The sequence below is a fragment of the Acanthopagrus latus genome, chromosome 9 (assembly GCF_904848185.1).
Source record: "Acanthopagrus latus isolate v.2019 chromosome 9, fAcaLat1.1, whole genome shotgun sequence".
Lineage (NCBI taxonomy): Eukaryota > Metazoa > Chordata > Actinopteri > Spariformes > Sparidae > Acanthopagrus > Acanthopagrus latus.
In genome coordinates, this window is record NC_051047.1 from 24,891,568 (window position 1) to 24,918,900 (window position 27,333).

Consider the following 27,333-nt stretch of genomic DNA (forward strand, 5'->3'; position numbering starts at 1 on the left):
AAGAACACACAAAAAGAAGTTGCTAGCAAGGTGTGACCCCTTCTCTGTTCAGAATAATGGAACCGACCGAGTTGGATAAATACGACCGGCAGCACTAACTGACGTAGTTTTTGGGGCATAGTTGAAGCAGGGGGAACCCGTGTAGTCAACAGCTTGGTGCAGATTTTAAATAGCGTATTTTGGGCTTTAGTATTGTTTAGGCATAAACAACCAGGACACTTAACACAAGGCTTTTCGAACAACAGCAACGTTACAGGGGCCATAGTTGGATAATAGACACACTAGACCTCCAACAAAGCATCTGACCAGACTGCGCGCTAGCAAAGCTAACAGTTCATTTTTAGTCAAATGAGACATACAAAGGAAATGCGGGATTTGAAAATATTGAGGTGAACAGGAGTTGTCTGACGTTTAATGGTCGTGGGAGATAAGCTAACTGTTAACTTCAAACTAGTTCGCATCACAGATAATTGCTCCATCTCTGGTGTAACTTGCAGCCAGTGGAGCGGTCCCTGCCTAAAACAAAAAAAAAAAGGAAAACCATCTCAGATTTGACTCGCGACTCTGGATCTGTCAGCCTATTATTACTATTTTATCTGATCTGGATATCTCGGCTATCCGCAGAGCTACATCGTTCAGTGGCTACAAGGCTAACCATTAGTATGCCACACTACGTTATGGGAAGAATGAGGCTGCCATTATGGTGACAATCGTGAAAAAGAAAGATGCACAGAGACTCTTATCCTGAAATTGAAAGAAGGTAGCTAGCTAACGCTGGGCAAAGCTAACTTATCTTGCTAGCACATTTAGCCACACTGCTAATGTGGTAGCTGCTTAAAGAGAGACGTTAACGGTTGTTTAACCAACTGTGTGTTCGGTGTCACCGTGTTTGTGGAATATGACTTGATGGTTGTCACCAAGGAGCGGAGCCTTTCGTCTATAAACGGTTATTATAACGTTACAGTGTTTGAACTTGGGGGGGTTTAATTAGCATTCGGCTAACGGGCTGGCTAGTTAGCTAAGCTAAGGCTAACGTCGCAGCCCTCCCGTTAGAAAGTATCGGCAAGCCCGCACAGCCTTCTAATGAGTTTAAGTGACAGGAAAGTGGCGTCCAGTGGGTATTCCTCGTCGCGACAAACAATGGCAAACCCCACAAACGAGGCCTTGTTTTTGCTAAAGGATGTGAAGCCTGGCTCGAAAAATTTGAATATTGTATTCATCGTGTTGGAAATAGGTAAGTAGTTAGCCTGCGACTCATGTCTCCACACACCATCAACTCGTGTCTGTTTGTCTTAAAGGGGCCAGCAGACAAATGCCGCTTTGATTTGACCAGGTCGATCCCCCCCCTTTTTTTATGTGTAACCTAACAGTAGCTCTTCCTCCATTAGGTCGAGTGACCAAAACGAAAGATGGTCATGAGGTCCGCTCATGCAAGGTGGCAGACAAGAGCGGGAGCATTGCCATCTCTGTCTGGGACGAGCTGGGCAGCCTCATCCAGCCAGGGGACATCATCAAGCTGACCAGAGGGTGGGACTGCTCTCATGCCTGGAAACTCATGACACCAACAGAATATGCTCACTTATTTTATTTTATTTTTTACATACTGTTGTGACAGATCAGTGCCTCTTTTTTTTTTTTTTCAAGGTATGCATCCATATGGAAAGGCTGCCTGACCTTATACACTGGAAGAGGAGGAGACCTGCAGAAGATTGGAGAGTGAGTGGCACGACACAAATATATTTACACTTTGGGAAGTTTTATAACTCAAAAGCAATCAAATTATCAGCATATATATATTTTTCAAAGGGGCACTGTGTAGTTTTTAAGTTGGAGTATTTATGATATTAATCAGATAATACAAACTCAAATATTATATATTTCCATAACTGAATAAAAAAACTGTGTCAGAGGAAAATAAGCTCCCCAGGACACTGTTTGAAGCTAGAAATGTGGCACGGTCCGCCAAATGTATACAATGTGCAACATATGAAACTGTGTTGTACTTTTTTGGTCAGTTTGTTTATTTAAGCATGGAAAAGTGTACCTTTTTTTAATTCCAATTTTTTAACAATTCAGAGAGCAGCCTCCTTTTAAGAGTTTCATGTTTTCAACTCTGAAAGATTTCAAATCTAAATCTGGAAGAAAAACAAAAGCCTCCATGTTTCAAACTGTCCTGACCAAACACATCATTTCGGAGGTTTGAATGTTATGTCAACACATTTTTTTCCCCTCCGCAGGTTCTGCATGGTGTATTCAGAAGTGCCCAACTTCAGTGAACCAAACCCAGAGCTGCTAAACCAAGGGAACCAGCAAAACAAGTCTGTGAGTATCCATACACCCACTCACAACTTTATATAGTAGTGGGAGTATTTTGTAAATGAAAAATAACCCTGGGATCAGAATATTCTCAAAAATAAGTAAAAATAATAACCTTTGCAAACCCTTCTTTGAAAAACATGCCTCTGTTTGATGGCCTGTATAAGAACTGTAATTACATAATTAAGATATTTATATCAAAGTGTTCAGTCCAGCCAAACAAAAGTGTTTGTCGGGTGTTAAAGGTGACGTTTTCTTCCCATAACAGGGTAAACCAGACCAGAATCAGAGGGGAAACTCTCCCCCCAATCAGAATTCAGGTACATCTGCCCCACCAGGTCAGTATAAATTCCTTTCATCCAGTCAGAAGTGTCTTTGTTCTGTAGAGTGGTACACATTGATGTTGTCAGTACAGAATGACTAGATTGGTACAACTACCGTGAAAAGTAGTAAAAAAAAACAATAAACTTCAAAAGTAAATGTCATTGTTTGCCCTACAAATCTAATTTAAATGATATGAGAATATGACAAAGTTAGTAGTGTGCCTTCGTCTATTCAGTTATTTTTCAATGTATATTCTTGTTGTGTATAGAGAGTAGGATGCTCAATAAGTCTTTCTCACAGCAGACATATTAACTTGACATGGTAGGAAAATCTATAACATTAACAGTGGTTCTGTTCTCTTAAAGTGCCCTGGTAAGTCATGACAGGGAGCCAGCGTGCACAATGCCTGGACCCTGAAACAAAATGTATTAATTTTATTATTCACCGTTACCATTTCATACTGTGACATGTCAAAGTGCCTCATGTGCCTTATGGGATTAAATGTCTTAAGCTGCCTTTATTTCTCTCTGACGACTGACTTGTATTCTTCATCCAACAGGTAATGGTTCCATGCCGCCATTTGCCAACAATAACAACAACAACCCACCACCTGGTGCGGCCCGCGATGCTGCGTTTGGGGGCATGGGGCGACCTAACGGTCGGACACCGGGAAACGGAGCGTCTCAAGCTGCTGTTGCTGGACCCCCAACGACCGCAAAGTCTTCAGTTACCATTAGCAACGGCAGGGACCCACGCCGTGCCAAAAGATGAAATTGGGGGTTAAAGGGGATCATGTGGGAAGATGATGGACCGCCCCCACTTTTCCCCCCTGCCTCCTTATTTAAAAAACAAAAAAAAACAAAAAAACATGCCCCCTTCCCCATCACAGTCTGTATCGGCTTTCAAAATAATTAATTCAGTTAGGGACTACGTGCATCTTTTTTATACAGGCTAACATTGTAAAATGTGTCGTTTTGTCATGGGTAGTAGCGCTTTCAGTAAGCAGCACAGTGTGATTGTGATCTACCACTCAATGCACTAGTGGGACTTCTTATACAGTCGAGCCTGGAGTCGTGGTCCGCCTTCTCAGTCCACGTCCTTGTCCTGGAAATCTCACTGCAAATTGCCAGTCCTGTGCCAGTGTTACCTCCCCTGACACACTGTCCCAACCCTCCCCTTCTCCTATTTTGTTCTTTCAGACTATACACCCTACTTGAACACTTGATGCACTTTCTTCTCTTAATTTATGTCTGGGCAAGGTTGCCTGTCATTTAAATCAGGAAAATCAGTTTCTGCTCTTTTTAGTGGAAAAGGCCTTAAGTTGGTGTAAATGACTTCTTGGACTGAATGCACAAAGCGACATTCTTCATGAGGGGTCTTCTCCCTCCTAACCAAACTGTATCCGAAGTGACTCTGTGACAGGAAAGGTGTTAGTTTTGAATTTTTAATGGTAGGTAGGTTGATATTAAACTGTTTTGTTTTTTTTTTGTTTTTTTCATACATTTTCTTTTTTTTCTTGTTTGCCATCAATTGTACTTTGATCGAGGTGGGACCACTTAAATACTGACGAAACGGTTCACCGAATAAATTTTACAGTAATTCTGCTGCCACCTTTTTGTTTTTCTGTAGTCTGTTTGACAGTTGAACACAAGTTCAGTATCGCTAAAATCTATGTTGAGTTGCTCATACTGCAGGTCAAGTGGTTTAAAACTACCTTTCAAAGCGATATAATGAGATACATTTACTGCTGCTAATGTGCAAGGTTCCTGAAAGAAGAGTTTCTTTGGGCACTGGGGGGAATTCATATATTTTCTGTTGACTCACATGTTTTTTTCACCAGTATTATAGTCAGTACCCCTACACAAGAACTTTTTATAAAGGGTTCTGGAAGCCCTCCAAATGACTACTAAACCTGCCATTTTGCAAGAGCTCCATGTTTCCACTAATAAATATAAAGTATGTCTCACACAGAACATCATGTTTGAATTCTACAGCACCATCTAGTGCCTATAAGCATAAACTACATTTGATACTGTAGAAAATGCTCCAAAACCTGTGTGCTACATTCGAGTATCCTGTTTTTCTGACACCTTTTGTTGTTTCTAAAACGGGTTGTGGTAAAATCACGCAATTAAGCAGAGCTGGAGGAACTTTTTTAAAAATGATTTAGCTTCCTTCTTCTCAGTGTAATGAAGATGTTTATACTGTTTTAAAATGAAAGCCCTCACATGAAGTATTCCATTTTTAAGCAATGCATTGCATACAACAACCCCCATGTTTCCCCACATACTTTGTTGCACCAAGCACCTGAACACAAGTGGTCTCCGGATGTTCACGTTAAACATTTCACTTTTGACGCACTTTCTTGTGTTATTCTAAGAGATTAATCCACACGTCCACATTTTACGTTATACAAAGGAATGTGTTAGACGAAATAACAGCTCTCTTGTTTGCGGATGTAAGTGTCACTTTTTTTTTTCTCCAAGGAGAGATGAAAGTAGCCAAGATGGCAGACAAGAAACTGAGCCATCTGTCAGGTTTTATCTGCCCTCGAGCTAGACAAAATGTAAAACTTGAGCTGAGCAAGAGCAAAGTCTCTGTCCAAATCTTACAAAAACTCTACTTATGTCTATTTCTCTCTCTCTCTCTCTCTCTCTCTCTCTCTCTCTCTCTCTCTTTTCCTCCCATTCCCACGGTGCTCAAACCTCTATGTACAAAACATGTTGTTGTAATTCGACTTGTGATTAAGAAAACAAAAAAACTGTGGCGCTTGTGACACTGGGAGTTGAAACACATGAGAAGTGCGGCAGGAAATGTGATGCTAGTCGCTCATGTGTTAACACAGATGCATGTCATGAGCTGGGAACTTCCTCTCAGTAGCGGTCAAACAGCAGCACAGTCGCATCATGTGGCTGACGGCAATTTTTGATTTCTCTGAAGGTTGATGTCAGCCCAGATATACGAGTCTTGGACTATTGCACCATCAGTTGTTGTGAAATCTGTTCTTTAAATTACAAACAACCATAATTTGCTCTTAAATATTGCACATTTCTTGTTATACAAAGTCTTACGGCATAAACAAGTGCATCAAATAAACAAGATACGTTATCCTGATTATTTATCCCGTGTTTAATTTGAAAACACAAACCTCACATGAACTAGTTGGTTTCTCTTTTGATTTTTTGCACTCAGTGTGACACACAGAATATCTCATGACACCGATGATTCAGACGATGTGGCCTCGGTTTGTTGATGGGAAGCCACGTGGTTTAGGAATAACAACACAGTCTGATATATCAACAAACCCCCCCGACATAAATAGAAAAGAAATGCCGCAAGTAAAAAACATCTAAAGAGAAGCTTTTAAAAACATTTTACTGAAAAGGTGCATTCATCTATGTGTGGTGAACATATAGCGCAAATCATAGTACAGTGTGACAAATAAAGGTGAAGAAAATTAAGATAAAGAATACAACAATTCAACATATCTCTCATTGAACTAAATTAGATTTGAGTGTACAACATCCACAGAAACGTGACACTAATGAGCTGAAATCATATCTTCCCTTTTTACATTTGTAGAGCAAATCAAAATGTGTGTCCATGATGGCAAACAGGAAGGTGGGCGCTGCTGTCAGGGTGATGGGAGGGGTGAAGACAGATACATAGATACCGCATGTGAGTCTGTGACATACACATCGCCTCCTGCAGAGAAGAGACACAATGATCGGTGAGTAGTTTCATCCTCAGAAGAGCAACTTGCATTACAAATTATTTATATGGATTGACATCTAAATCAATACATATAAACAACGAAAAGAGACAGATTTCAGATTTCTGATGGAAAGTCTATGTATTTTTTATTTTAGCTCCAGTTAGTTAAAATTAAAAAAAAAAAAAACAAGACAAACAAATGTTATGTTATATATTCCAGGATATGTTGACAACACTGTGCACCACATTAGTTTGTGCTTCACTGTAAAGATGTTCAGAGGTGCTGTGACAACCTTTGTGTGTAAAGCCTGCTGTTTTCATCTGTTGTCAGGGTGTCTGCAGGTCATCCAATAATCTTAAAAGTTCTGAAATTAAAAATCATATGTTTTAAACAGTCTTTCATTTCAATCTGTTAGGTCTGAAATTAGATCTAATTCAATTTATCTATCATTTAAGCTCTTCTAAGTCCATATTTCTGATTGTACAGATCTTAACCTGAACCCCACACTGCATTACTTACTCACTGACATGCTTTTGTGCTTTAAACAAAATGTGGATTAGTCAAATCTAAGTATTATACACCTACGTAAATCCTACCTTTACAGTTTACTGCATGTCTTCATACCTCCATATGATACAAGTTGATATGATATACAAAACACTCTTTTATCACTTTATACTGAAATTAATTTGGCATCCTCAGGCAGCTGTGTTAAAGAAGTTCACATGCAGGTTAGACATGTGACACATACTTATAGACCTACATATCACATTAATATCCTCAGATCCAGATCTAGCAACACACTGATTTTAGTTCAGCAACAGTCAAGTAAGGTGTAAAATAATCCTTCAGGATGCTGAAATGTTGAAACAAGCTCTAAATTGCAGATTTAAAACAACTGAGGGGTCACAAGAGACGCTGCTGGCAGGTCTGAGCATGCTTTTGTTATGAGCTGCTTGAAAGTAGTGTGCCACAGGTCCGCCAGTAATCTCTGCACACATTTGGAGTTGATTATATCATTTAGTTTCACAGAGAAACTGCTGAGCCGGGCTGCGCTGTCAGTGCCTGCATGAGAAAAAGATGACTGATCCGCAAAAGGCAATAAAAAGCATTAAATCTAAGTTTCTGAGACCTGCAGACACCCTGTTAGGTTAACAGGTTGATATTAGTTGTATTTTGTATGATTAAAATTGTTGTTTCACTTGCTGTCCTCAGATCCAAACTCATCTGCTTTTGTCTTAGACTTCGGCTCCATCTACGACGAGCTAAACTTGTCGTATAATTACAATGACTCTGACTTCGTTGTCAACCCGGACACGCAGCCCTGCAGCTCCTTCGACATCCCAGATGCAGTGACGGTCGTTGTCTGCATCTTTTACATCCTCATCTTTCTGTTGGCGATTCCTGGAAATCTCATAGTGGGTCTGGTGATTGGCCTCAGCAAGCAGGCGTTGACTCCCTCCGACCTCTACCTCCTCAACCTGGCAGTCGCGGACCTCCTGCTGGCCGTCACGCTCCCGTTCTGGGCCACCTCCGTTACAAAGGGATGGGTGTTCGGAGACGCCATGTGCAAAATTGTCACCATCCTCCAAGAGCTGAGCTTCTACTCCAGCATCCTCTTCCTGGCTTGCATTAGTATGGATCGCTACATGGTGATCGTGCGAGCTATGGAGGCACGCAAGGCTAACCGACAGGCGGTCAGCTGGGGAGTTTGTATCGGTGTCTGGGCTGTTGGAGTACTTCTGTCTCTGCCAGGGCTTTTTAATTCTTCCCAATTTTCTCCAATCACCAGCCAGTGGCTGTGCAAAGAACAGTACGATCCTAGCAAGGCTGACATATGGCGGCTGGCCACCAGGATTCTTCGCCACACTTTGGGTTTTCTTATCCCCTTGGCCATCATGCTGCCCTGCTATGGAGTAACCATCCAGCGCCTGCTTCGTATCCGCGGGGGGTTTCAGCGGCAGCGAGCCATGAGAGTGATTGTGTTTGTGGTTGTCGCCTTCCTGCTTTGCTGGACGCCATACCACATCGCAGTGATGACAGACACGTTTTTCAGGTCAAAGATCGTGCCGTATCAGTGCCCGGCGAGGATGGCGGTGGACCGGGCCATGTTTGCCACCCAGAGTCTGGGCCTGCTGCACAGCTGTGTCAACCCGGTGCTGTACGCTTTCGTAGGGGAGAAGTTCAGGAGGAGGCTGTTCCAGTTTTTGAGGAAGATGGGTGTCATGGAGAGGACATCGGTGTCGAGGAGCAGTAGGTCTTCACTGTCGTCAGAAATCACTTCCACATTCATGTGAGGACACCAAAGAGAGACTCTGAATTGCATTTTTTTTCTTTTTTTTTTTTTTCTTTTTTAAACTCAACAAATAAAAAACAATTATTTTTGCTACTTCTGTAGATTTGCGTTCATGCCTTTGTCTATTTTTCTATATTTCTTCTTATTTATCTTTATTTTGGATCCAGCGTACACCAAGGTCACGCTGCTTTTAAAATAAGCTGTAAACATCTTTAGTCATACCCCTGAAGTCCCCTCTCTTTCTTCAGAAGTGAAGTTCTGATCGGAAACTGTGCAAAACATTTGCTAAGTTTCAAGTTCAAGTGTGTGTCTGTGTGTGTTTCAACACATCAATACTGTGCCACAACATCAAGACAATACATCCGCTTATGAACACCTTGGTGTGAATGCTACAACTGGCCTTTGAGTTGATCCAGTTCAGCATTTGATGGTAAAATATCTGGCAAATGTAATAAAGTTACCTGTGCAGAACTGTCCAACTCAGTGTTAGTTTTGTGTTTTATGTACTGTAAGCTAAGCTAAAGACAGGAGGATGTTATCCATGTGCCAAACAGTTTGCATAGTGTAAAGTTTCTATTGTCAATAAAGTTTTATTTAGACATACACTGCTCTTTGTCTCTGATCAATAAAACCCAGCTGAGTAACCGCCTATGTCATGAATGCTTCTAAATTTACCATAAACAGCTGATAGAAGACAGGACTTCCCTCTGACTAATCCAGCAAGTGGTGCCTTTTTTTTATTTTTTATTTTTTTAACATCCACAGCAGCTTGAAATAGAAGTTATGACTGCAGCAGCAACAATACAGAAATCATTGGAGGTCAGGAGGTTTTCTGCCTCTGTAAATAAAGAAAATTGCTCCACAAAAGTGTTGTAAAGTGATTTCAGAGAAGTGCGGCTGACAGACACAGCTGCCTATGTTAAAAGCAGAAAAAGAAAATGTTGGTGAAAGATTAGATTGCCACATTAAAGCAGTGTTTTCATGGTTGATTGCGAACACATGTTGTCATGCCAGGTTAATGGTGCTTGCAGTGAAATGAAGATAAGACTTACGTGCTGTTAGATAATCAATTCACCATTAAGATTAAATGGTGTAGAGGATGAAATAAAACTAATTTGAAGTAACACTGACATTTCCTGTAGAGGCTAACATTAGCTCAAAGTAGGCTACTGTATCTGACAACTGGATATTGTGTTTGTCACCTCCTTGAATCTGCTAATGTCTAGTAGACTGATAGTTATGTGCTTTTCTTCAATGGTAAGTCTTATTTAAAACATTAAACTATATCATTCAAGTCCAACATGTTGGACTTTCTGTTGTTTCAGGCCACCTCAGCTAACATTAGGTAGCTAGCTAATTTGCTGAGAATGTGTTGTTACCAAGGACGTTATAATTGGTTGTTGCAGCTAGTGTTGACTGTTAGAAACATCATGCTAGCTGTGTGTAGCAAGTCTACAAGACTGAATGTCTTGATATCTAGTTAAATAATTTCGAGTTCTGTTCATTATTTCACAACTTTAAACCACTGCGTTTAAGTCCTGCATGTTGAGCGTAACTCTGTAAAGCAACTTAAGCTAACATTAACAGTATTTGTTGAGAATGTGCGGTTACAGCTAGTGTGAGCATATAACTGTTAGAAACAATATGTAAGCAATATGTAGCAATAGTTCACTTTCAGCTTTTAATAACTGATTTTGTTTTTGAGATATTACAAGTGACTTTATGAATGTATGCTATTGTGGGTATTTTTAGTTTCGCATTTGTCTTTCAATCAAGCAGTTTTGGTCTTTCGAATAGATGATTAGTTAGTTTATGTTTGTAAGCTAGTTAAGTTCATTTTACAGTTCCAGTTCTTTGATTTGTTTTGTTTTTTACATTGCAAGTTATATTTTACAGTATTGAACTGCTTGACTCAGGTCTCGTATAATGGACTTGGTCTTTTATTCCTACTTGTAACAGTTTAATCTAGCAGTAGTCTGTATACGTAGAGAGTAGCTATTTTGCTGTAATGTTAAGTTAAAAGTTGATTGGCCTACTTATTGATGGTGTTGTCACATTTGTGTCAGTATGCTAGAAATACATACATTATTGTGGATAGCATAGGATAGCATACCTCATGCTAACTTAGTTGTCATTTCTTTTTTGTTTCAGGTGTTTTATCACTTAATCACCAATTTCCAGTGAATGCACTTCATCATACTTCCTGTATGCAGTCTACGAGACCGCCTCAACTTTGTTGGTAAATATAGATGATACTTAAAATATCCTTTATGGGGCCACAGCTGCTAGTTTGCAATGTTAATGCAATGATAGTATTTACTTTTTCATGATATTTGACCACCTCAACACAACTGGGAAACCCACGTCAGCCGCTACATTTGACCTACAAATTGAATATCTGTCCCATACAGACCACGCCCTCCTCAGTGCCAAGTGTTGCACCATCTCACATGTGCTACTGACCTCAGGTTGGCTAAAAATGACGAGGGGGGTGGGAGCCTGGTGGTAAGTGGGCAGACGGATCACCATGCAGCTGTCATTGTAGGAGTTTCTGGTCTCTGACTGTCATTTCCCCCTCCGGACTGACTGGCAGAGGTAGGGGGAGAATCATGAGTAGGGTGATTTAGCTCATGGGACAAGAGTGGGAGGGGGGGGACACTGTGCAACTTGCTGGACAGGACTGGATGCTTGCATTCAAAAAGAAAAGCCAAGACGGATCTCGAGGCCGCTGGGAATAAAGAGGAAAACTCACTGAAGATTTACACACCTTGCTCTGCGGAGAAGTTACGAGAAGTTGCAAGCTAACTGGGGGAAATGGTTACAAGAGGCTGAAAAAGTCATCAGGAAAAAGGAGGAGGAAAAGCAAGGCCGTCACTTTCAAGAGGCAAGTCAAGGGAGCTGTTAATGCAACATGATCCAGTGGGTCTTGCCCTAAAAATACCTCTGGGCAGGAGGGTGGCAGCTATCTCTATCTGCATAATTACCTGGTAATCAACTATTTCTTCTTTTCTTCTTCGGACAACAACTAAGATCAGAGAACAGCACTTTGAGGAGAATGAACCTGCAGCAGAAATGTTTCTAAGTATTTTCATTTGCCCTTCCAAGAAAATTAAAGTTGTAGACTATGTTAAATTCAAGATGTGAGAATCTTCTTGACATTAAACTTGTAATGCCCCCACTGGATTTTGATCTAGAGAGGGCCTAGTGTTAGTTAGTTAGTTAGTTAGTTAGTTAGTTAGTTAGTTAGTTAGCTAGTTAATTAGTTATAGCTACAATCCACTTACTCATTCAGAGAATCCATTGAAGGATCTACCAAATCAGCTCAATCATGAGAAAGGCTGAGGTGCAAATGACCCTTAAAAAAGGGGCAGATGAAGCGATGGCACCCCCGAGTCCCATCATCCCCCCAAAGAGGTCCAAAGCGAGCCCCGAGCAAGCCGTCCCGGACCCTCGAGGACCTGGCTATCCCACCCAAACACCACCTGTATTTATCCGCAAAATGAGGAACGCTGCCGTGGGGACCGGCTGTGACATCCGTCTCAAAGTAACTGTGGCGGGAGATCCCCAGCCTTCTTTATACTGGTACCACAATGATGACCTCCTCAACATGGAGAACCAGGAGTACGGAGGACTCTGGATTAGGGATTGCAAACCCAGTGATGCTGGCCTCTACACCTGCATCGCCAACAACCACCTGGGAGAGGCCCGGAGCAGCGCTGTTCTGGCTGTCTTGGATCTTGGTGAAGGTAAAACTCATAAATACATTTAAAACATCACACTTGCTCAGTCTTCTGGTTGTTCTTCTTACAAGTTTATTTCTCAGCATTCATGTGGCATGTAAACAAATAATGTAAGGAAAAACTAAAGCGTGAGGTTAAAATCAAACTATTCATAAACCTGACCTACTTTAATTTAACCATTCTTTTTTTAAGAATATGAAAAGTGAAAACATTGTCATGCTGACTGTTATCATGAGGTTTTAACTTCCTTGGAAATTACCCAGCAAGCCACAGTTATTCAAGAGGCCCAGCCGCCTGACCAGCAAGAACTACCTAGAAATATGAGCCTGTTTTACTTCCTGTTCCTTTAAAATCAACACACAGTGAGCTGGCTGAAATCTCAACCAGGACACAAAATGCAATCATTCTGTTATTTCAGGATCCATTCGGTGGTTATAGGACTAAATTGTTATTGTCTTTGTTTGGCACTGATGATCTTTAACTTTTTCCCCAGTTGTTGTTTAATTACTTTTGTCACAGCCCCCCAAAAAAGAAAAGAGAAGAAACAAAATGCAACATTTACAACAATGAACACTGTTGTTTTTACATCCAAAGACAAATACTCTCTTTTGTCCTTTTTCCCCTTAAATACATTCAATGCCATTCAAATTTTCTTTGCTAGAGTGAACTTGAATAATAAGGCACATAAAGATAGAAATTCCTTATTGCTAAAGCCTCATTTGGACTTAGTTTTCCAACAACTGTTTCCCAAGGCAGCTGTGACGGGTCACAAAGACAACAAGGATGAGCATCAGCTGGTGCTGTAGAAAGACATCAGTGTCAATAAGAACTATTTTTGGTAACTTGTGTCATCGTTTTTGATATTTATCCAAAATGGCATTCACTTGGATTGAATTCATTGTCTCTGTTGTGCAGTAGAATAAAAAGGTGCATCATTTCTGAAAGAAGTTTTTCTGAAGCGAGGTGAGGTTTATCTTTCAGAGGGAGGACAGAGGAGGTCCTGGATGTTTTGCAAACAAAGACACTGATGCTCTTGAAAGTCCCTCAGCCCATTAGCTGAATGTTTTTTGTGTGTTGTGCTCTTCAAATTTGAAAAAAAAAAAGAAAAAAAAAAGTAATTTTTGTGTTTGTTGTGGGTATCACTGTTTTGGGATTAGCATATGAAGAGAGAGTTGAATTGATTCCTGCCGTGTGAGCAGAAACGCTGAAAACAAATTATTCTTTTTCTTGAGTTTCTTGAGTGTTTCACAGATTCCTTAATGTCAAATCGAGGATGCTCAGAAGTAGCTCTTCTCTGTGAAATCCAACACACTCTTTTGATGCATCCAGCGACCTCCAGCACTGATCTAAATTCAGCTCACCTGAGTGCTTTGACCACCTCGGCTGCTTTGAAAAATGACATTACCCAGCTCCACAAATATGCCCTTCGTATCTCAGCTCGAGCACTTTTTCATTGTTCAGCAGTGCTCGGCATGACGGTGTACTGGAGACTCATTCTTCAATTTATTACTGCCTTTTTCCTGCTGAGAGAGGATTTATAAGCACGGATTTGCATGCGCCAAGATGTCAAGACTTATCACCGCTGAATACCCTTCAATCAGTTGAGCATTAGTAAAGGTTTGGCAAGCGATAGCATTTTGTGATGACGCAGAATAAAGCACAGGGGCGCTTACATAACCTGCTTATTTCACTGTGCTCGCTTAGATTTGTGTACTAAAAGAATGGTGATGTCTGCAGACTGGACAGCACGATGACAAGGGTTCCTTTTAGTGTAGGCAGCAAGATTTCACAGTGAATTACATTTGCTTTTGCTGAATAAATAGTGGATGTTTGGACAGAGTCCACATAAAAGATGCACCATCAGATATGAGAATAAAAATAAAGAAAACGTCGCAACTCATCGGACGATGCTGACAACAAAACATGCTTGAGTCTCCACATTAGTGTGATTCCTGGGAAAGAGACTCTGAGATTGAGCTTTTCTTTTAAAATGTAATTGTTTCCAATTTACTATAAATCGCTGGGACTAACTTTGTCACCAATGAGCAGATTAGAAAGTGAAGATAAGAGGCCATAATCTGTTGTTTCCTGTTTGCACAGATGTATCACTGCGTCACCTCTGTAATATTTTGCACTTTTCACATCAGGGGAGGCACGATATGTGGAAACACAGCAGTACAATAGGGAAGTAGCCTGGAAGGGCTATTTCACCACAGCCCTGAGATACAATATAGCAGTAATGATGCTACACTGAGGATATTACCAAAAAAAAAAGAAAGGTGGTTGCGTGTGAACAGGCGACACAAGAAGTCACAGTTCTGTTTCATTAAGATCACATGAGGTTTGACGCTTTCAGCTGGACAAGAGAAGTCAGCGAGGATCATAAAGGCAGAAATCTATATACGATCCTGGATCCTCTGTTTTGTGTTGTGGCACATTGTTTTATTTCAACGCAACATATAGGTCACGCAGTGCTAACCCCCCCAAAAAATACTCCAGGTTTTGAACCAGCTCTTAGTTCAGAAGTTTTTCCTCTGACTCTCCATTTTAACCTTCAGTTTGATTCAGCTCTCGACTGCTTTACCATGTGCGTAGTCTCCAGCTGTCCTATCACTCAATGATACTGCCCGAACCCTTTCTCTCTCTCTCTCTCTCTCTCTCTCTCTCTCTCTCTCTCTCTCTCTCTCTCTCTCCCTCTCTCTCTCTCTCCCTCTTTGAAAGTGTCTCTCTGGACCGCCCCCCTCGTCCACCAACTCTGCCTAGTTATTTATACAGTGGAATGTGCCAGGCCTTAGATTTTTGTGATGTTAGCAGGCCAGCGTCTCTCCTGTTACATAGGAAGACATCACTGCTAATTTTAGCCTGGCCCTGTGTGACTTTTTTTCCCCCAACTGATCAGGCAAAGGGCCAAATTTTCTTCCCAGAATATCTAGTAATTAAGGATGTTTTGCAGTATGTTGTGATGTCACGATCCGTATCGTTGTTACCCAGTAACGTCTCTGTCCTCTTCTGAGTGCTGCTGTGCTGGACTGTGTGGTCAGTCCGTTACACAACGTTGAAGGATGAAGCTGTGAAGCTTATTAGCCAAAAGCTGCTACTTCCTGTTCATGCATCTCAGCAGACACAGAGACAACAAGTGTTTTCCCATGGTCCCGCTCTGTTTTAGTCTCCACCAGCTCATTAAAAAAATAAAAATAAAAAAATGGTGCTTTAGCATGTGAACGCTCCACCATGCTAACCTGGTGGTAGCTAAATTTGTCTGCTGTTTGTTGCATGTAAGGTAGCGCACAGCGTGCTTACCTGATTTTCTTCCCATGAAAATAGGTGATTGCTGCAGCCTTGATCATCAGTCATCATTGTTCATATAGAAATATTGATTATTTCAGCTTTAAACCAGCTGTAACTCACCATTTTTTGCTACTTCGGGAAGTGCAATCAAGCTATACATACAAGACTGAGATATAATCGCATTTTTAGTAGACAAGGCTGACTTGTCAGCAGCTGGTGCAGAGCAACATTGGCTTTCATGTGGAGTTATGTCTGGAGGTTTCTGGAGGTTGAAGTGTTGGTGAGACTGAACCGAACAGACAGCTGGGGGCTGTAAAAAACAAAACAATTACTTTGAACGCTAAAAAGCTGCAGCTAATGGAGCTGCAGATACAGGTGATAAGTAACAGCATAGCAGTTGACAGTTATTTCATTTAAAAAGATATACTGACTGTTTAAAGCTTGCAGGGTAATTATACTGTTTGGAGAGACATAATACTGGGAACTTTAGAAGTCGCTTCTGAGCGAGACGATGGCCTCTCTCCAGGGTGTTTGGATAGTTTCCTTGTGCTCCATGTTGTCTTCCTCCTGGTCCATGAATGTGAGTGAACAGGTGGAGCTGCAGTTACACTGTGGAAATCCCCTACTCCGCCATGTTGCCCTAATAAATAGCTTTAATAGTACATCAACAAATCAATGTTGTTTAATGGATTAGACATCCTGAAAGGTAATTATGGGGTTTATTAGAGCTGTTAAATGACCTTGAATAGAAGACTGTTTGTTCAGAATCACTCTGTGTTTCGACATATGAGGGATTTTTAGCTCCCATGTTCACATTCAGTAGAATATGATATAAAAGGTGTAACAGCTCATGAAAGATAAATGCGGACATAGCGATGAGTAAAAGTGGTCGGAATCCTGAAATCTGTCCATGGTCTTAAATTATTAAGCGTCTCACAGACAAGTAACCGTCTTGAACAGTGTGGAGGAAAATGTAACTGATCTCATGCATCACCGTAATGTTGGAAAAATCTGGCCTTTTTGTCATGTTGCAGTATGTCAAACCTGTGCAGCCTATGTAGTTCTGCTACATAGAAAATAATGTTATCTTACATATAAAAGTGAACAACAGCAAAACCTCATTGCAGCAAATTGCAGAACATCAGTTCAGTTACACGAAGTGTTTTCAGCTTTTCTGGTTTGAATTTGCTATTTTATTGTGTAAAGCATACTTAATATACAGTAAGACAACGATTTTTTAATTCAATTCAATGTGGAATCAGATAATTGTACAGTTTTGGGTGCTGTAATCAAAAATCCGCTACCCAGCAACAAAAATGTCCCCGGCGCATTTCCAAGATGAGCATAAATGTTAATTAACACTTCATTGTCTTCCACAGAGTCATGATTCTGCCAGTGCTGGTGAGGTAATTTCACTTATGGTTTATTTTTCAGGACTTGTGCAAAGACAAGAATATTGAAACAAGGCAAACAAATAGAAAACAGAGAAGAAAAGAACAAATCATTCTGGCTTAGATTACAGAAAATGACATAAAGGTGCTGTAGGTGATTCTAAACAGTCTCCAGAATCGGTGAATGCAACTTTAAACAAGTAGATTTTCATTTTAGTAGTGTAACCACTGGTTTCTAAGCTACAATATTTATTTTTTTATATAGTTTTTCGGGTAGAAGAACTCCACAGCGTGCTGATAAACACATACAGTATACACATTACCACCTTGTAAAGTCGTAACGGCACGCCAGACACACTTCTCATGTGAAATTAATCCACAGGCTGTAAAATCAAAACAAAGCTCAATCCAACAAGTTAATTGAGGCTATAAATCTTCCTACAGCTGTCAGGAACTTTAAATATTTATTTTTGATTAGCATAGCGTGCTAACACAGGGTTAAAATTGCAATATTTAGCATTTTATCGTAAATAAGTCGTGCTAGCCAACCATAAAATTGGAAGAAAAGTTGGATGGACCGTCAGCGTCTGCGTTCATTGTGTTCCACCAGTAGTGTTGAAGATTACACATTGTGAAATATCACCACAACACACACGTTATTATTGTAAAACAGGTTATTATTCCAGCTCACAGTCGCTGGCAAAGCATGCTGACGCTAAAACATTGTGTTATTTTTGTCACAGAGACAAAGAATCATGACGGTTGAAGTCATATATTTAAAAAAAACAAAACAAAACAGAAAAGGTCCACACAAAGTGCAGCTGCCAAGGAAACAAAGAGGCACTCTCTGTGACCTGAGATTACATAATCAGCAGAGCGTGTAATTAAACCTGTAGGTATTTACGCATTTTATGCACAATGCACAGTTGCAGCTGCAGTGATTAGATGTTGAGAATGAATCGTTATTGATGTAGCCCCGTGTATAACGCTGTGAGTAACATGGTGCCTTTTTTTAGAATAGGTTTATTTATACCTATTTACTAAGGTGTGTGAGCGAGCTCCCAACATGCACACGGTGTTATTCGGTCCTGAGCACAGTGTGACGCTATGTGAATTGAAATGTCATTCCTAAGCGCATCTATTTCTGAGTACCGATTTATACTAGGTGGTGAAAAGAAATGTGTAAGCAGTAATACCTTTTTTTTTTTTCTTTTTCTTTTTTTTTTCTTTTTGCCTGAGGCGAAAGAAGTCTTACATACTGAGTCATTCAAAATGTTCCCATGTTTGTGGAATACTCGACAGTTAATACACCAACTGTATCAAAAGATTAGAAAGCAGAGGAAATTGTCACGTACAATAGCTACATTTTCTTTTTAAGGGTGCAGCAGTGAGAGCAGCAATCAAATCCATCACGTCCCCCCTGGAAGCAGGATTGCTTTGTGTTGTCAGTCTAAGCAGGCAGTAACACGTTTTTTTGAGGGTTTTTTTTTTTTTTCCTGCGAGAGCTAACAGCGCTCAGGCAATGCAGAGGAGCGAGGAGGTCCCTGTAGCTGTTGCAGCGATTCTCTCCCGTCCTCTGCCGACAACACAACGTCGGCTCATTACACCAGTTGAAGAATAAGACACAGACACATGGGGAGGAAGGGAAAAATGAAAAATGTCATCCAATGCTGTGGAGCACTGATCTCGAGAGGGCTGGATCACTCCCACTGGTTTTTCTGCCTATCGGTGTGCACTGCCTGTAGGGTGGAACACAGCGGGGGAAGATGCTCACACTGTCGCTGGCTATTGTGCGGACAGAGGGGCTCCCTCAGAGTGGATGATATGCATTCAACAGACATTCGCACCTGCGGACGGAGGTTTATGCTCTGTGCTTCTACAGAAACGGATTCTCTCAGAGGAAGTGCTCACACTCTGAGGTGCAACTTGTTATGTAATGGACCAAAGTGCCTTCTTTCTCTTTTTGCGTTTGATTGAGAAGCTTTTACTTGCATGTCAGCAGACTTACAGTAAAAAACAAGTTGGATCTTTGCACATCCAAGTGAGATATTACTCGCCGACGCCGATCTTTGTAGGAAACGACCTGATTTAGGCGTGTAGTAATGGCTCGGAACCCCCAGTGTATCTCGGGGAATACCCTGCTGCTGAATGTAAGCCAAGACAAAAAATACCTATCGAGGACATACCAACAGTGGCCATGAAAAAAATCCAGACCAAAGAGAGAATCAGGCAAGTGCTGTTTCATGTTATCTCTATCAAATATCTTTTCCTTCGATACTGATTCAACTATTTTATTGTATGCCAAACGTAGAAGATTGTAAAATGTTCCATGTGAACAACCGGCTACCAGAGTGTTTTTCTCACCTGACACTGCAAGATGCAATGACCAGTGACATCTTTAATCAGGCGGAAAACAACATCAGAACAGTATTGTTATGGAAAACAGCCACTGTGGCCAACAGACACCAAACTCGAGGCATAGCTGTCGCTTTGAATAAACTTCAAAGAATTGCGGAAGACTTTCAGAGTTTCACTAAAATGCCGATATATTGGAATGTTTCTCAGATGTTGCTCGTTAGGTTTGAAGGTGGGGGGACTTCCTACACCAAAAACATTCTCTTAAATCAGCAGAAATAGAAAACAGAATCAAGAAGAAAGAACCTGTGTGTATTTATTTTATTGTACATCACAAGAAATTGAGGTAGTGCTCTGCAAAATCCAAATCTCACTTTGGAAGATGTAACTTGAGGGAGGTTGCAGTGGCAGGTTTATGTGGTGAGATATGTACACTGATACCCCTTCCAGTAATTCACCGCCACCATAACAGAAACCAATTAAAGTTGTGACATCTAATTGTTTTTTTCTAGACCTTGCTTACTATTAAAGGTGTGCTTTCAATTCAAACCGTTCCTGTAAAGCAGTTTAAAGTTGCATTTTCATCCTCATTCACTAAATTGGAAGCCATTTTTAAGTATTATGAAACCTCCTTTTGTTTCCATTAGAGTTCACTAGCGTGGAACCTTCTTGTTGCTGTTTCTGGTGCATTGTTTTTTGTTTTGTTTTTTTTGTTTTGTTTTTATTTTTGGATGTTCAGTGGAGTTTTGTTAAATGTGTACGGTATGCCCTGCTCATTAAAAAAAAAACAAAAAAAACATGCTCAATCATGCTACTAGTGGTCAACAAGTCTAAAGCTGTGTTCCACTTCAGCGTTGCAGTTTGTAGCATATAGTATATTACACATTCAGTCAGATGATATACCATTTTTGCAGTCAGTATATTGGAACTAAAGAAACTTTCTGTTTTGAAACTTTCTGCTTTGGCCTGCTGGCAGTGTTAAATGAAGAGTCAGTTAATCACCAGTATCAGAGAGATTCATCCTCATGGGACCATGAATGTCTGTATAAAATCTACAGTAGTCAATCCAATAGACACTGAGATATTTATGTCTGGACCAAAGTGGTGGACTGTCCGACATTACCAACCTTCGAGCCAAATATTAACATGGCTAATACTAGTGTAGCTATAATTAAGTGCTCTTGTGCATACCCAGATTTTAACGCGGCATGTAGAGTACTGGCCAAAATTAAGCTGTTTAGTACATGATGCAGAAACATATTTGACTTTATGATGTTTAAGCTTCCTTGTGGCCTCTTTGTCATATTTAATCTCCTCATCTCATCTATTCTTTTTATCCTAAAACCATCCAAACCTACATCATATGTGACTCTTTATTTTTTTATTTTCTTATTTAATCAAGACACAGTAGAGACAGACAGAAGTTTGACATGGCTTAGAGAACTCTTACAATTTATTTTTGCACAAATAATTTGGATTAGCTGCAAGAAAAATGGTTTATTCAGTTGATATTTTATTAGTTTTTGAGTTTGAGGAGTGACTTGTGTTGGTCTCATGTTCTTGGTTGGTGAACATTTGGTCTCAGTATTTGAGATTTGGACAAAATCTCTTTGCTGTTTTGCTTTTGGGAGCGTCTCCATTTGTAACTGCTTTATTAGTGTATGTGCTATTCTGAGAAAAGGATTGCATTGAGAACATCCAAGGAAGTTTTATTTTTGAAAACTGCAGTGTAGGGATATGAAATAAATAAATATCACATTAATGTGTATTTAATAGCTTTAAATAACATCATGAGTTTGACAGATCCTAAATGTAAACCACTCAGAGATCGCAACGTTTTGCTTTTTCAATTAAAAATAAGTTGCTGACATTTAGGAACAGGTTTAGGCGTAAAGTTTGGTGAATTTTGTGCATTTTAAGTACTTCTCTTCTGTCATGTTAATATGGCCAATACCGCCCTATTGTCTTCTTTTACTGTGAGGGAACAACAGAGAGCCTCTGATTTTTTTATAAGTAATTCCACCTACTGTGAAGCAAACACCTCATGAGAGCTGCTGGGATGCCAATGACTCAATAGTGCTTCTATTTTGAGTTCTACCAATGACTTTTTTTTTTCTCTGCAAAAGGAAGATAGTCTTACAGAGGGTGAAGCTGAAGCAGAGAAGAAAGAAGCTGATTTTCTCCTGAAACTCATGGAACACTTCTATTTAACGCAGATGCTGACGAGATCGTTATGAACGATAAAGACTCAGCAACAATTCAGCTGCAGCAGATTTAGTACAATTAGCTTAGCTGTGCTAATGAGACCCTCAGGGTAGCAACTTTAAAAGTCACAAAATTGTAATTAAATAGAGTCCAATGCAATGGATAGACTCCGTGTAATCTTGGATGTGCAGATTATGAAATACTAAATATAATATTTAAAACTAACATGCCACTTTTGTCTTCACACCAGTGATTTTATCCTTTGGAAAAAATGCATGATTGAAATGTGTCACCTTCAGCATCACTGGGAATTTTCACTCGCCTTTCACCAATCACTGTTGAAGACTAAACTGAACGGAATAATGTAGTTTGGTGGTTTCCATGGTAACAGTGGGCTCTCTCTGCTTCTTCCGCTGCCCCTTTGTAAACATTGTTTTCCACTGATGCCGAAAGATCACAAATCGTATGGCTTCAACTTTCTAAATGGTTTTGATTGGTTACTGATCGTTCCTGTACTTTCAGAGTGATTGAAACATATTTTCCATTGTTTTATTTTATTTTTATTTTCATTTCTCAGATTCCGAAACAACAGAGGATGAAGGTGGAGACCAATTTGAGACCAAAGAAGATGAAGGGGATGTTGAGGACCAGGCTGTGCCTACAGGTATCCACCATGGTTCAAGCTTGCAACTACTTCTTTTGCTAATGTTTTTTTATTTGTGTTTTACTGGTTTTGACAACTTCATAGATACTTAGAATTCCCTATGTGTGTTAAAAGAAGCCTGTTGCTCAACTTCCCAGTGCTATATTGTCGGCAACTGGACTTGTTTTAGTTGCTTGAAGACGTTTCAGATCTCATCCGAGAAGCGTCTTTAGTTCTAACTAACTGGAGTGAACTGCAGGCTTTAGATAGTTTGAATTGAAGAAAATCCAATTATCCAATAAGAGCTGAAACAATGTGCCCAAAGGCACTAAAATGCTCTGTAGCGCTAAAGGGAACTGCAAAAAAAGTGATTGTTAGTTCCATTTGTTCATCAGTAGAGTGAAACCTTTATAATTTCTCATTTGGATTCCATATTTTGGATCAGTCCATCTCAACATTTGCCTCGTTTCATAATCAATAGTACCTGATTGCTTACCTGTACAATATGTCATACCTCCTCTGTACATGTGATGCAGTGATGGACAAATATGCAGAAGATGACAAAAGAACATACGGACACGAGGATAGCTCTAATACATCCAGGTGAGAAAGAAATGGGCCATACCAAATTCCATACCTAAATAAAATACTTAGCTGACTGTGAATTAGTAATTACCTACTGATTCCAAAATATTTTTCCTTTAATCCTCTATTTCAGGAACCAGTCAGATTTTTCAAGAGAATCTCCACCACAAGTCCTCCCACCGCCATCCCCAAGACTTGTCAAATGTCCCTCGACCTCTCCCATGCCAAGTCGCTCTGGTTCAACTACGCCTATCAACTTACGGAAGAAGATTGTGTTGCCAACTGAATACCAAGACACGGTGCCTGGGGAGTTTGAAGAAAAGGTTAAGCAGCCAAAATCTCTTTCCCAAGGTAACACCCAGGACTCCAGACCACAGACACCATTGAGCGACTACTCACGGAAAGAATTTACTCCCAGACCATCCCCGAAGCTCACCAGGGCAAGCTCAAAGGTTTTTGAAAAGGTCCGTGGCTTAGAAGAGCGGAGACGAAGCCTTGATATTCCCGAAGGTTCCATCTCGGGAAGATCCTGGGCAGGGTTCAATCGTGCTGGATCTGTGGATTCAGATGACGGAGGCAGCCGGTTAGGCATCTCTAGAGAAAGCTCAAGGGAAGATCTTAGGGAAGCTTTGAAAGAGGATGCTGCTGAACGAAGATCTATGTTCAGACAGAGAGCTGCTTCGCTGGAGGAGAAACCTCGCGTCTCCCAAAAAGTCCAGGACATCGAGAATAAGTTCACTGAGGAGCTGCAGCGCATTAAGAAACTTGTAGGTAAACCTCATATGAAGAAGTCTTTTTCAACTGAACAGCTCACTCTGAAGGCCAAGCAGCGCCAGCCTCTCAGGAAAATCGAACCTATTCCTCCACAAGTCCTTCAAAAGCTCCAAGAACGGGAACGTGCCCAGTGGGAAAAGGAACAAAGGGAAAAGGAACAAAGTAAGCAACCAATGCAGCAACAACAGCAAATACCGCAAGACCAGCTTAGATCCCAACCCTTAAAGACAGCAAGTACTGGTTCAACAACTGTAACCGTCAGTAGATTTGGAGAGGTTGCAGGCACCCCGGAGTCCATGCAGTTATCTGATCTACCGGGGCAACGATCAGTGAGGGAGTTAAGTAGAGTCAGTCCAGTTACAGAAATCATTCAGAGGTCTTCATCACCAGCGCTATATTATCAACAAAGGGCAGAGTCGCCAAGCAGAAATGTTGCTGAGATGACATTACGCAAGGTTGAGCGAAGGCCTCCAAGTCCGCTCGTGCAAAGGGTATCTCGAATGCAAGAATCTCAGCACATCCAAGACGCCCTTGCACAAACATCGCAAAAGGATGAGACTTCGGGGAGAAAGACGCCGATAGAAATCGTATTAAGAAAAATTGAAAACAGACCTGAAAGTCCACTGGTACAAAAAAGGTCAGTCATCGTGCAAGATCTTCCTCCTCAACCTCCTCCTAAAGCCTCAAGGATGTCACCGGCAAGTCCAACGGAGGAGAAAATGGAGGTGGAGCTTTCTAAACCCGCCTTAAAGATAAGAATCCCCGCTATCATTGTTGAAGATGAAAAAATGGAGGAGGACGTTCCTGTAAAGACGAGTGAGCCTCAGCAGATTAGTACTGGTGCCAAAGAGGGACAACAGCCGAAGACCAAAGGAAAGAAACGCCGCACTCGACCCCTGTCTCCAGAGTTAGGTTAGATTTGTTTTGCTTCTTTCACTTCGCTTCCTAAAGCTTTTTGTAAAGTTCGATTCTGCTTGTTTTTCATTTTAATTGAGCAATTACTCATTCGTTACTTGAGGGGGCTTTCCTCTGTTTCAATCACAAAAAAAAAAAAAACTCAACATGACCTCAGGCTTGTGTTTTTGTTAAACTGTGCAGATTCATCAGATGATTCTTATGTGTCTGCTGGAGAAGACCCAATGGAGGCCCCTGTTTTTGAGTTTCCCCTCCAGGACGCCGTAGCATCTGCTGGTGCAGATGTGCTACTAAAATGTATCATCGCCGGCACCCCGACTCCTGAAGGTGACATGATGTACTTTGTGTTGTAACAACAAACAACCTCAAGGGGTAAAAAATCTGATTTGTATAATTTAGCAATCATTTCATTTCTCTGCCATCTCTGTTAAAGTTACCTGGAGTAGAGACAACGCTGAAATCACCAGCTTTGCACATTACACAGTCAAAGTGGAGGGTGAACGACATAGTCTGCTCATCAAATCAGCTAGAATGAGCGATGGAGGAAAATACTGTGTGACTGCTGTCAATCAGATGGGCAAAGCGTCCAGCAGTGCTACCCTCATAGTTAAAGCAGGTAAGTTTTTACTTTTGTGACTGTATACAGAACTGATTTATGTTTTTTTTTTTATTGTTCTTTTTCATATTTCTGACTTACTTGATCAGCATTGTTATTCAAAGGAGGTGCTATTAATTTCTTGGTAAGTAAAACATTTTTTCAGGTATAGTTCAGGTTTTAATTGTGTTTTTTGAGTCGCCCATTTACCCTGGATGACATTGTTCATTATCGTAAAGCAGAGAATTGTTGTGTGTTGCGTTTCAGCTGATTTCTCTCCTGCTCCTTTGTCATTATCTCTCAGAGCAAAATGTCTGTGCCATATATTCCAGCTGAACAACCTCACTTATAGTTACCATAGCAACTCAGAGGCGAAACTGAACCTATAATTTGCCCACTGTGGCTCCCTGACTCCACCCACTGTGAATCCACTATTGTTTAGATAACATATTTGACATCTTGGATTCTAATTATATTTCAAAGGGGTTGCTTTATTTTTGTCTTATTTTTTTTTTTAAATACATGAAACCTTTGATCCTCTGTTTTCTCATCGACCCGTGCCGTCAGTCGGAACAAATAAAGTTCACAGAGTGAGCTGGATTGTACAAAAACTACAAAATGAAACATAACGTAACCCTGTTGTGTTTACAGAGACTACACAAGAGCTGAGGGGAAACCTTGGTGTGCCTATGGATATCAGCAGCCCTATTACATCTGATGAGGAGTATCTCAGTCCCCTGGAGGAAAGCATGGATTTTAGTGGGCCGGAGCCAAAGCGAAGCATTGACTCGCGATTCAGGAAACCCCCTGCATTCCTGGTGAGACCGTACAGAGCTAGGCCTAATTGTCTTCCTCTTTTAGAGTGTGGCATATCTATTTTTAGCATTGACACTCACCCAACTGCATTTCTGACTGGTTGGTTGCAGAATATTGCATGAAAATGTTCTATGTACAGGACGTCTTTGATTCTGTCTATAATAATTCACCCCATCAACACATCTGTCGATTAAAACACGCAGGTAAGATGCATCTCTCGGCTCCTAACTTACATTACATCTCAAACAGGTAACAATGAGTGATCAAGCTGTCATTGAAGGACAGGAAGTCACCATGTCTGTCCGAATAAGTGGACAACCCAAACCCATGCTCTATTGGTAGGTCCCCTCACTTCATCAAACTGCTCAAACTCATTGCATGCATGGGACATGGAAAAGACTTTCTCTGTATCTGGTCTCTGACTGCATACGTTTGCTCAGGAGCATGCTGCTTTATTGCATCTGTTAAAGGAAGTGGAAGCTTAATGTTTACTGCCTACCAATCTCCAGGCTGACAGAAAGAGTCTTAATAGGGACAGGGGATGAATAACACACTTCCCCCAATTACCTTGGAGCTGCTCAGTGCCCAGAAACACAAATGTCTTGCTGAACTAATGAGCCTTTCGACAACGATCTGGAATTCACATACAGTGCTGAAGGCATCCAAAAAAGGAGACAGACCTGATTGCACTTTTTTCTCCACCATGGTCAGATCCTTTTTTGTTTATAGAGCCCTTTCTTATATCTGCCAGTGGTTCTTTATTGCCCTTGTTAGCTGCTGCAGCAGCTCCGAAGAATTAGGCTGTAGATATGTTCCATTTTCTCATCCCATAAAAAGACCAAAGCCGGATATGTGTTATTCCTCTGTGCAATCAAGCTCAGTTGTTGTTGGGGAACTACTAAATCACTTAACTGTTAACTGCTCCTTCAGTACAGTGAGCACTGGCACTGTGTTTGATTTTGAGTCAGTCCCACATGCACCATCTTGCTGCTGTAAATACTCACAAATGCACCATCTATGGTGTCGAATTAAAAATACTTTCTCACACCTCTCAATAGTGTGAGAAAGGATGGTGATGGTTATGATTATTCAGCACGACTCGCTGGTTTTTCTCCATTTTGCATTAGCACTAGCCCATTTTACCGATAAGGAGACAGGGCATGCTGCGGGCCAGATGAGATGTGCATGAGGCACAAGGCGGGATCTGTTTTGCATATAGCATGTAGAGCGTTTTGAATTCAAACAAATAGATCGCAGATCAACATTTACATTTTTCCTAGTGGAAGCTCAAATTTCAGATAAAAAGTTACAGATGAAATGTGTTGACAGATGGACTAACACATTGCTGGTTTTGGTCTTTTCATGGGAGACAAGA

The 27,333-nt window shown here is 40.8% G+C and overlaps 3 protein-coding genes across 6 annotated transcripts in view; all 3 read left to right on the plus strand.

Annotated features, from left to right (window-relative positions):
- Window positions 1-121: 121 nt before the first annotated feature.
- Window positions 122-4,250, plus strand: nabp1a (nucleic acid binding protein 1a). The gene is made up of 6 exons (XM_037109092.1): window positions 122-1,234; window positions 1,389-1,527; window positions 1,645-1,716; window positions 2,238-2,322; window positions 2,585-2,654; window positions 3,200-4,250. The coding sequence occupies exons 1-6, from the start codon at window positions 1,084-1,086 to the stop codon at window positions 3,409-3,411; spliced, it is 729 nt and encodes a 242-aa protein (XP_036964987.1). The 5' UTR covers window positions 122-1,083; the 3' UTR covers window positions 3,412-4,250.
- A 680-nt stretch (window positions 4,251-4,930) lies between these two features.
- LOC119025490 (C-X-C chemokine receptor type 1-like) lies at window positions 4,931-9,396 on the plus strand. 2 transcript variants are annotated; one of them, XM_037109090.1, is made up of 3 exons: window positions 4,931-6,087; window positions 6,223-6,370; window positions 7,571-9,395. In XM_037109090.1, exons 2-3 carry the CDS (start codon window positions 6,364-6,366, stop codon window positions 8,650-8,652), a joined length of 1,089 nt encoding a protein of 362 aa, XP_036964985.1. In that variant the 5' UTR covers window positions 4,931-6,087; window positions 6,223-6,363; the 3' UTR covers window positions 8,653-9,395. The 2 variants fall into 2 exon arrangements, with proteins under 2 accessions (XP_036964985.1, XP_036964986.1); XM_037109091.1 differs by having other exon boundaries at window positions 4,931-6,370; window positions 7,598-9,396.
- A 384-nt stretch (window positions 9,397-9,780) lies between these two features.
- The window catches only part of spegb (striated muscle enriched protein kinase b), a 39,001-nt gene continuing 21,448 nt past the window's right edge, over window positions 9,781-27,333 (plus strand). Inside the window, exons 1-10 of one of the 3 annotated variants that reach the window (XM_037109948.1) lie at window positions 9,781-9,908; window positions 10,803-10,890; window positions 11,063-12,397; window positions 22,208-22,294; window positions 22,810-22,876; window positions 22,992-24,544; window positions 24,731-24,874; window positions 24,981-25,163; window positions 25,794-25,960; window positions 26,208-26,296. In XM_037109948.1, the coding sequence (XP_036965843.1) occupies window positions 11,980-12,397; window positions 22,208-22,294; window positions 22,810-22,876; window positions 22,992-24,544; window positions 24,731-24,874; window positions 24,981-25,163; window positions 25,794-25,960; window positions 26,208-26,296 (2,708 nt within the window). In that variant the 5' untranslated portion in view covers window positions 9,781-9,908; window positions 10,803-10,890; window positions 11,063-11,979. Of the gene's footprint in view, window positions 9,909-10,802; window positions 10,891-11,062; window positions 12,398-18,726; window positions 19,300-22,005; window positions 22,094-22,207; window positions 22,295-22,809; window positions 22,877-22,991; window positions 24,545-24,730; window positions 24,875-24,980; window positions 25,164-25,793; window positions 25,961-26,207; window positions 26,297-27,333 lie in introns of those variants that run through there. The other 2 variants (XM_037109950.1, XM_037109949.1) reach the window with 2 other exon arrangements.

What these genes read in the sequence shown, in the direction of transcription:
- nabp1a (XM_037109092.1), top strand. Translation starts at nt 1,084, where the DNA reads ATGAGTTTAAGTGACAGGAAAGTGGCGTCCAGTGGGTATTCCTCGTCG. An exon ending in GACCTGCAGAAGATTGGAGA is followed by an intron (nt 1,717 to 2,237) that starts GTGAGTGGCACG and finishes TCCCCTCCGCAG; the next exon opens with GTTCTGCATGGTGTATTCAG. An exon ending in AGGTACATCTGCCCCACCAG is followed by an intron (nt 2,655 to 3,199) that starts GTCAGTATAAAT and finishes TTCATCCAACAG; the next exon opens with GTAATGGTTCCATGCCGCCA.